Raw genomic sequence first — 9,439 nt, forward strand, 5'->3', positions numbered from 1 at the left:
ATTATGAGATTCTGGGTGGACATGGATTAGGGGGAGACATTGCTTTTCTCAGTATGATACCCCTTTCTTTTCTTCCAATGACATCCCTTCATTTGTCTTGACCGTGTGCATGTGTACCTATAGAACACAGAGGACGACTTGTGTCAATCGGGTCTCTTTATCCTCCATGTGAGAGTCCCGGGGAGCAAACCCCAGTCATTAGGCTTGACAGCCAGTTCTTTTATTCATCCATCTGGCCAACTCCACCCCTTTCTGGTCTTATGTCACACCTTGCTTTCCCAGCCCCTTACATTGTGCCATGTGGCCCTTTAAATGAGGAGTGGGCAGGGCTACCCCCAGATATCAACTACTCAGGAAGATGCAGCCAGCTTGGTACTCTGGGAGTGAGCCACGAGTCCTGCCTTCACAGGGGAATAGGTTGTGGGATAAGAGCCAGCTAAAAGGTCTTTGGAGCCCTGCCATCCCCTCCCCTTCCCGTGATGGAGCTGTCACAAGGCTCCTTTGGTACACCAGTCCTATTCGGATGTCATCTCTCTCCAGCACAGTACGTTCTCCCTCCAAGGACTCTATCAGTATACCTCTTTCCTCACGTGTGTGGCCCTCCCGGTGTGGCTTGCACACTCCTTCTCTGTCATACCCCCTCTCTGCTTTTCTCCTCTCTCCAACACCCATGGCTGGCTTGCCATCCTGGGGGCTCGCACTCACACTGAATGATGACCTCCAAGGAGATAGAGTCATGCTTTAACTGATAGGTACTGTATTTGAAAGAAATGTCCTTGAAGGCACAATGAAACAGTACATCACAAGGCAAGGTCACCCTGGATAGAATAAGGTGGACCCTAAACCCAGTGAAGATTATTGTGCTACCACTCCTGGGATTTACTCACCAGGGACCAAACCCAATGCCTCATGTACTTAGCAAGGACCCTGCCAACCAAGCCACAGCACCAGGCTTTATGGGGAGATGGGGTTGAGATAGAGTCTCACTGGGTAGACCAGGGGGACCTTGAACTTGCCCAGGGGGACCAAGTTGGCCTCAGCCTCCTGAGAATTGAGACTGTAGACATGTGCCTCTACCTTAGCTCGATGGCGAGTGTGCTTATGAAAGAGGCAGGGAGTTTTGAGACACAAACAGAGAAGGCTACATCGAGACAGAGATGAGGCATCTACAAGCCAAGGACAACCTGGAGCCACCAGTGCTTGGAAGGTGCAAGGAAGTGTTCTCTAGGGTTGGAGAGGTGCTGACAGCTGGACAACATCTTGAATTTGGACTTTTGGCACAGCACAGACAGAGCCTTTGCACCGGTCATTCCCTCTGCCTGAGACACTTTCTGTTCATCTCCACCCAAGTCTTGGCTCAACACCACTCTAGCCAGCTGCTGTGTGTTGGTCACGATATACATACTTACATACATACATACATACATACATACATACATACATACATATATATGTGTGTATACATATATATATATATGTATATATAAATGGGGGTATATGAGCACAGTGTAGCTGTCTTCAGAGACACCAGAAGAGGGCATCAGATCCCATTACAGATGGTTGTGAGCCACCATGTGGTTGCTGGGAATTGAACTCAGGACCTCTGGAAGGGCAGTCAGTGCCTCTAACCGCTGAGCCATCTCTACAGCCCTGCTTTATTGTTTCGGACACATGAACCGACTTCAGCATTTGGCCAATCACTATCTCCTCAATCCCGGAAGGAAAGCCACTCTGAGATAGGGATTTCATCTCCTTTGTACACAGCCATCTCCACAGCCCAGACAACAGAGCCGGCTTTGATGCACACTTATTGAATGAATAAATGAGAGATTTTCTGGCGCAATTACTACAGAGACATCCTGTGGGGTGTTTATTTCCGAGTGGCCATGTCTGCCTTTCCTTTCCCTGTAGGGTGACAAGTTGCTGGAGTCACTTCCTGACCAAGATCCTTTTACAGGCCCCAGATCTCCTCTGACCTCTCCAGTGGGAAGAGGTTGTGGACTCCTCATGGCCTGATCCAGCACCACATCCAGACTCTTCAGGCCATGGGCAACAGTGGAAGACATCACATGTGAGTCATTCCTTACACTCCCGGCTGGTATGTCCTAGAGTCCTGCACAGAGATAGTAGCCAAGGGTGTGTGATGCCCTAAGACAAATCCCTAGCTGGAGCATGTGACTGCCCCATTCCTGTGCCCTAAAGTACTCTCATATTCTGCAAGTAGAGGGTCATCTCAGCTACTCTGTCCTAGGGTCAGTGAGAGAATGGTCTCAGGGGCAGGCATGGCAGCTGCAACAAGAGAGACATTTGATTTCTTTTTTTAAAGATATTTCTTCATTTCTTTCTTTCTTTCTTTCTTTCTTTATTTATTTATTTATCTTATATATAGAATGAGTGCACTGTACCTGTCTTCAGATACACCAGAAGAGGGCATCGGATCCCATTACAGATGGTTGTGAGCCACCATGTGGTTGCTGAGAATTGAACTCAGGACCTCTGGAAGAGCAGTCAGTGCTCTTAACCACTGATCCACCTCTCCAGCCTGAGACATTGAATTTCAAAAGTGGTAAGTCTGGCTTAAGGATGTGACTCAGTTGACAGAGTGCTTACTTAGCATACAGGAGGCCCTGGGGATGGAACTGAAGACTTTTATAGGCCAAGCAAACACTCTATTAATTTAACTATAGCTCCAGACTGTCAAATCCAGGGCCTCACGCCCTCAGCTCCCCTAGAACTGGGAAGATGGGTGGTCATATCAGATCCTCAGTACTGCATAAACCAAGAGTAATGGTGCATGTTTGTGACCCCAGCACTGAGGAGGGAGAGTCTGAGGATCGGTCAGCCAATGTCATCTTTGACTACATAGGGAGTTCACGGCCAGCCTGGGTACTTCCCTAAAGAAAAGAAGGAAGGAAGTGGAGGGAAGGTGTTAAATGAAGTTTCTACTAACTTATAGGGTAAGGGTATCCTGTTTGAATAGGTTCCCACATATTAGAGGCTTAGTCCTAATGTGTGAATGGAGGGAGGACCTTGGGAGGTCGGAGGTTAATCCATTCATAGATTCATTGGCGAATGCCTTATTCCTGCAGAAATTTGATCATAAGACTAAGCTTTCAGCTGGACACAGTGGTGCATATTTTTAATCTCAGCACTTGGGAGGCAGAGACAGATGAGTCTCTATGAGTTCGAGTCCAGCCTGGTCTACAGAATGAGTTCCAGAACAGCCAGGGAATGTTTGTGAAGAACAGAGAAATTCTGTCTTGAAAACAAATGAAACAAAACAAAACAAACACTGTAGGGGTTGGGATTGGACAGATGGCTCAGTGGTTAAGAGCACTGGCTGCTCTACCAAAGGACCCTGGTTCAATTCCCAGCACCCACAAGGCAGCTCACAGCTGCCTATACCTCCTGTTCTGGGGAATCTCACTGACACACATGCAGGTAAAACACCAATGCACATAAAAATAAATGTAAAAATATTAAAACAGAAAAAAAAGAAAGAAGAAAACGGTGTTCTTTATTCTCTACACACCACAGTACATCGAGAAGCCCCTCCTCAGATGCAAACACCATGGTCTTCAAATCCCAGCCTCCAGAACTGCAAGCTAAATAATTCTTTTTCTGTAAGAAGTAACCTGGCTCTGACATTTTGTTATGGCAACCAACAGAAACCAGGATACCATGGTGGGTGGCAGAGAACACAGAATAGAGCAGTGCCTGGAGATTGCCAACTGCCACTGTAGGTTTATGAATGAGAGACAGCCAGGGAGGGCAGGCTTAAGACTCAGCGGAAGGCAGGAGAGGTGGTTCAGCAGTTAAGAACACTGGTTGCTCTTCTCAAGGACCCAGGTTCAAATCCCAGCACCACGTGATGGCTTACAACTGCCTGTAACTCCAGTTCCAGGGGACTTGGTGCCCTCTCTTACTTCTGAGGGCACACAGCATACATGTGGTGCACAGACATACACACAGGCAAAACACTCACACACATTTAAAAATAAAGACTCAAGTGGAAAGGCCAGAGGGGTAACTCACTGGCAGTGTGCAGCCAGTGTGAGGCCCTGAATTTGACACTTAGGCTGCGGCTAGAGTTCAATGGATAGAGTGCTTGCCTAGCATGCGAAAGTCTTGGGTTCCATCCCCAGTGTTCAGCCCTCATTAAACTTAGTTTAGTGCTGCACACCTTTAATCTCAGGACTTGGGAGACAGAGGCTAGGAGGTAAGAAGTAAAGGTTGTCCTCAGCTATACAGCAAGTTCAAGGCTAGCCTGGGCTACATGAGACCCTGTCTCAAAAAAGGAGAGAAAAAAAGAAAGAAATTTCACCATACAGCTCACACACACAGTACACATATGTGTATGTAGTCAAAACACTCACACACATAGAAAAAAATAACACTAAATACATCTTTACAAACAAAGAGAGCAAAGGGGACAGAGTTCATAGACAAGACAGAGACAAAGTGAGAACCCAGATTCTCCAGGTGCTACTGGGAGCAGGTTGGGAACACATCCTGTCCCCTGCCGCCCAGGGTCCTCAGCAGCCTGACCAACCAAGCCCCACACCCTTGCCTGTCTCATGTAGCCCAAAGTCCCCTTCGCCTGCCTCTTACAAAGCAGAGGTCAGGTGTTAACTAAGCCTGCTTCCTACAGGTCTTGGACTGGCCCATTCTTCAGAAACCTTTCAGAAGGGAGGCCTTGCTTGGTCTAGGAAGAACGAAATCCTCTGCTTTCAACCCCACTCCCACCCCACTGCACACTTGGCATTTCTAAAGGCTTTTTGCTTAAAAAAGATGACCTAACTAACGCGTCCCTCTCAGACTTGATTTTTTTTTTTAACACAGTCTGGGATTTGACAACACCAGCTGCAGGATGGGCTTGACGGCAAGTGGTCAAAAGTGAGGAGGTCAGAGGCGAGCTCCATAAACTGCTTTGTCTGAAGACGTAATGGCTAGACAAAGACACCTGGAGACTCCTTTCTGGTCAGCTACCATTGATGCACAGAGGTCGGATCTACTCCCAGTTCCTTTGGAGTCACTCGGGTCTGTTTAAACAATGGAAAAGGGTGGAGCAGACTCCATATTGGTGCTGAGCCCAAACCATAAAGGGAGTTTCCTGTCGCTGTGAGCTCCCATCCTCACTTGATACCACAGACAACTGACCTAACAGCCTGTGTCTGTTCTGACCACCTCTGCCCAGAAATTGCCTAAAAAAGTCCTCAAGAGACTCGAGCAGCTGGCACCAAGCCACACTCTGAAGAGGGACATCAGGTAGGAGTCCCACAGCAGAGGCCTACCAGTCATCAGGACTGGAGGATGCAGTTGAAAAATGGTCACTGTAAGCCACCAAGCTTACCCAACATGTACAAAACCCTGCATTCAATCTTCAGCCAGCATAAAGCAACACGGAGGGCCGCACCTGCAATCTGGGTGCTCAAGAAGTAGAGGCAGGAAGATCTGGTAACTTAGGCTAGCCTGGGCTATGAGATCCAGCCATTAAATGCAGCATTCAGGAGTCAGGGACAGGCAGATCCCTGTGAGTTCAAGGGCAGCCCAATCTACAAAGTGAGTTCCAGGTCAGCTAAGGACTACACAATAAAACCCTGTCTCTTACAAGCAACAAAAAAGAAGTAAATGCTGAAAGATGGTGTCAGATGCCTTGGAGCTGGAGTTATAAGTAGTTGTGAGTCACCATGTGGGCCCCGGGTACTGAACCTGGGTCCTCTAGAAGAGCATCCAGTGCTCTAAAGCACCTCAGTCACCTTCCCCAGCACTGGCGGTTATTTTTACTGTGTTAGTTGAGATGAGAAGACCCACTGTGAGTGGCCCCACTTTATGGATGGGGTCCTGGACCACATAAGTGGAGAGAGAGAGAGAAAGAGAGAGACAGACAGACAGGCAGACAGAGACAGAGAGAGACAGAGAGACAGAGACAGAGAGACAGAGACAGAGAGACAGACAGAGAGAGTCAGACAGAGAGAGTCAGACAGAGACAGAGAGACAGAGACAGAGAGACAGAGAGGCAGACAGAGAGAGACAGAGAGAGAGAGACAGAGAGAGAGAGAGACAGAGAGAGATGAATTCACTGCTCTCTGCTTCCTGATGGTGGATGTTACATAACCAATGGCTTCAAGCTCCTACCACAGGCAATGCTGATAGAAGTGTAGACAGTGGGAACCTATCTCAGAGGAGAGATGGGATCTATCAGGAACTTGGCTGGGAACCACTTGTATGACATGTTGGCCAAGAATCTGACTTCATTCTGCCTGTGTCCTGAGAATTTACTGAAACTGATGTGGGGATGGTAGGCTAATTTGTTCCTCAGAGGGAAATTGTGTGAGAAGAGTTAGGGGTTTGAGTGCTTCGTACTGGGACTTCAAGTCTTAAAAATGCAAATTCACATACAAGAAAGCTGCAGCTAAGAATGAAGCTGGAGGGGTTCTCTGCCCCTTGAGAACAATTGCTTAGGAGAGAGTGTGTCTCCCTTGGGTCAGAACACAGAACCTCACATAAACAGGGGTCCAAGAAGCCCCGAGGCTTGCAGAAGAACCTGACAGCTTTCTCCAAATGTGACTGGTTTGGGGCTCATGACCTTCTAACTATCCCCTTTCTCTATCTCTACCTTAACCCACTGCCACTCCTGGTCACTGCCCTTGACCAACCTGACCCTTGTGAACATAGATTCTGCAGAAGGGATAGTGACATTGGCCACACACCTGGGTGTATACCCCACAGCCTCATTTCCTCAGAGTCTCATTTCTCACCTGAGTGGGAGACTGGGTGTGCGAGGGAGAAGTCACTCATGGCTGATCAGCTGAGAGCTGGGAAGAGGCCCTTCCCACATGTCTGGTGTCTAGGCACCCTTTCTCTTTCACTCGTGGTGTGGGAGGGGACATTGGCACCTGGAGATGCCCCAGAAGGCATTGCTGTGTGACCTCGTCTTTGGGCCAGGATGAAAATTCTATCCTAATCAGCTCTCTTTTGTTAAGGGGCTGGAGTTCCAGAAGTTCCTTGCCATTTACCAGCTTTTAGTCATTTGAATATTGGAGAGTGAGCATCTTTGAGCTGAAATCTTCACAGGGTTTTGAGGGGTGGGGGGTACTGGAAGGTGGGGCAGGGTATCAGAGTGGTTGCGTGAGCCACCTAGCTCCTTCTGGCCTGGAGATCGGTGGAGGAGAGAACTTGAAAGTTTGTGTGAAGGTCACGTGTGGTGATCAGAACCACGGACAGCTACCAGAGTGCCCGGAAGTGGTGCAGCCGGGCCCTACAGCTAGATGCTTGGTAGCCGGGCAGGGCCTGGATTACAGGTTCGAGGACACTCTCCCAGAGAGGCTGGTGATGGTGGGTGCTGACTGGAAGTGTTTTTGATGAGTCACCCCATAAGCCCCACACCCGCCCCAGGCTGGGAAAACTGGGGTTCTCCCTGTCATTTCCAATACGGGTGGGGCACGGTATTAAAGGCCCTCAGGTTTTGCATGATAGAAGGGAGCAGGAAACAAGGACCTGTTAGTGTCCCCCACACACTCCCACCCTAGCCCAGCCCATGCCTATACAAGGCCTGCGGTTCATAGCCTCCACCCACAACGAACACTCCACAGAGGCACAGAGGGGTGAATTCTCAGGTCCTGAGCTCAGCAGGCAGGAATGTGTCTGATAAATCAGAGATAACCCCACCCCTACTCCATGAGAAGGGCTGGCCGGACACCCAGCCCCAGGATAAAAGGCAGAGGCACCGTTGCTGAGAGGCTAGTGCACGCGAGCTGCTTGCGGAGGCGAGACAAGAGAGAGCAGGACACCATCGCAGCTGCCTGGCCCATCACTTCTGCAGCATGGATCTCCAGAAGGTGCTGCCCCAGATGATTCTGCTCCTGCTTTTCCTTAATCTGTCGCCGCTGGGAGGTCACTCCCATCCCCTGGGAAGTCCTAGCCAGTCTCCAGAACAATCCACGATGCAGGTGAGCACCGAGGGTCTGCATAGGGAGATGGAGCCTGCCTGAAGGGTTTTGGGCAGCGGCAATGAAAAGACCTCATGTCCTTTGGGAATTAACCACGCGAGAGTCAGGAAACGGAAAGATTGGGCAGCAGATCCCTTAACCGACAGGCACTGTGGAAGGGTGGGGGAGCCAGGTGTGTATGTGTGTGTGTGTCTGAGGTCTGGGCTCCCCAATCCATCACAGAAGCTGCTGGAGCTGATAAGAGAAAAGTCAGAGGAAATGGCTCAGAGACAGCTCTCAAAGGACCAAGGCCCTACAAAAGAACTTCTAAAAAGAGTCCTTAGGTCTCAAGACAGCGCCTTCCGGATCCAGGAGAGACTTCGAAATTCCAAGATGGCACATAGTTCAAGCTGCTTTGGGCAGAAGATAGACCGGATCGGCGCAGTCAGTCGCTTGGGCTGTGACGGTGAGCACCTACCTTGCCGCTTCCCTGCAAAGCTGCACGCATCCCGTTCCCCTGCATGCCGCCCTCAGAGGCCCCTCGGTTTGCTCTCAGACATACTTGCACAGCCTGCCTCTACCTTACCGACAGTCTTCAAGACCAAGGCAGTCTGTCAGGAAGTCTCACATGGGTACTTCATTACACCGTCCCAGGTGAGCACCTACCTCCTTCAGAGGTGTCACAGGCTCCCCAGGGAGCAGACTGCCCGATGTCTGATCACTCTGAGCATCTCCCCTCCGTCTTCTCCAAACTGAATTATCCAAGGCAAAGGGCAGGCCCAGTGAGATAGCTTTTCCCAGAGCCGTTAAACTTCGACATCATCTGGGAACCAAAGATGGGGGTGCGGTGTGGCAGGGGAAGCTCAGCTCCTGCCTCAGTTTCACTCCCCAGTCTGACACTGGTCTCTCCTCCCCACAGGGCTGAGGTTGTTTTAGGAAGACCTCCTGGCTGCAGACTCCGGCTTCTGACTCTGCCTGCGGCTCTTCTTTCCCCAGCTCTGGGACCACCTCTCAAGTGATCCTGTTTATTTATTTGTTTATTTATTTATTTTTATGTTGCTGATTTTCTACAAGACTGTTTCTTATCTTCCAGCACAAACTTGCCACAGTGTAATAAACATAGCCTATTTCTTGCTTTTGGAAAAGGGTTTGTGTCCATGAGTTTCAATCCATTCCTCATCTCTTTTACTTTGCTTTTATTTATTTTGGCTTCAGACAGGGTCTCTCTATATCATAGACCTGGCTCTCGGGGTAACTCACTCTGTAGACCAGGCTGGCCTCAGACTCACAGAGATCCACCTGCCTCTCCCAACAGAGTGCAGGGATTTAGGGTATGTGCCACCACTGCCCAGCTGAAACGCTGTCCTTCCAATGCCGTGTGTCACTTAAGCGCAGATGAGGGCTAAAGGTCCCCATGACCAGTAAGGTCATGATTGTCACCCGCATTTTTTAAGTGAGGAAACTGAAAATCAGAAAAGCCGGGAATCCTGGGACATGAGGCACAGCTG

The 9,439-nt window shown here is 49.5% G+C and overlaps 1 protein-coding gene across 2 annotated transcripts; it reads left to right on the plus strand.

Annotated features, from left to right (window-relative positions):
- The first annotated feature begins 7,741 nt into the window (after positions 1-7,741).
- Positions 7,742-9,078, plus strand: Nppb (natriuretic peptide B). 2 transcript variants are annotated; one of them, XM_087660383.1, is made up of 3 exons: positions 7,742-7,952; positions 8,178-8,397; positions 8,851-9,078. In XM_087660383.1, exons 1-3 carry the CDS (start codon positions 7,827-7,829, stop codon positions 8,865-8,867), a joined length of 363 nt encoding a protein of 120 aa, XP_087516509.1. In that variant the 5' UTR covers positions 7,742-7,826; the 3' UTR covers positions 8,868-9,078. The 2 variants fall into 2 exon arrangements, with proteins under 2 accessions (XP_087516509.1, NP_113733.1); NM_031545.1 differs by having other exon boundaries at positions 7,770-7,952; positions 8,175-8,397; positions 8,851-9,072.
- Positions 9,079-9,439: the final 361 nt, after the last annotated feature.

Source organism: Rattus norvegicus, chromosome 5, assembly GCF_021556685.1.
Source record: "Rattus norvegicus strain SHRSP/BbbUtx chromosome 5, alternate assembly SHRSP_T2T, whole genome shotgun sequence".
NCBI lineage: Eukaryota > Metazoa > Chordata > Mammalia > Rodentia > Muridae > Rattus > Rattus norvegicus.

What these genes read in the sequence shown, in the direction of transcription:
- Nppb (NM_031545.1), top strand. Translation starts at nt 7,827, where the DNA reads ATGGATCTCCAGAAGGTGCTGCCCCAGATGATTCTGCTCCTGCTTTTC. An exon ending in CAGAACAATCCACGATGCAG is followed by an intron (nt 7,953 to 8,174) that starts GTGAGCACCGAG and finishes AATCCATCACAG; the next exon opens with AAGCTGCTGGAGCTGATAAG.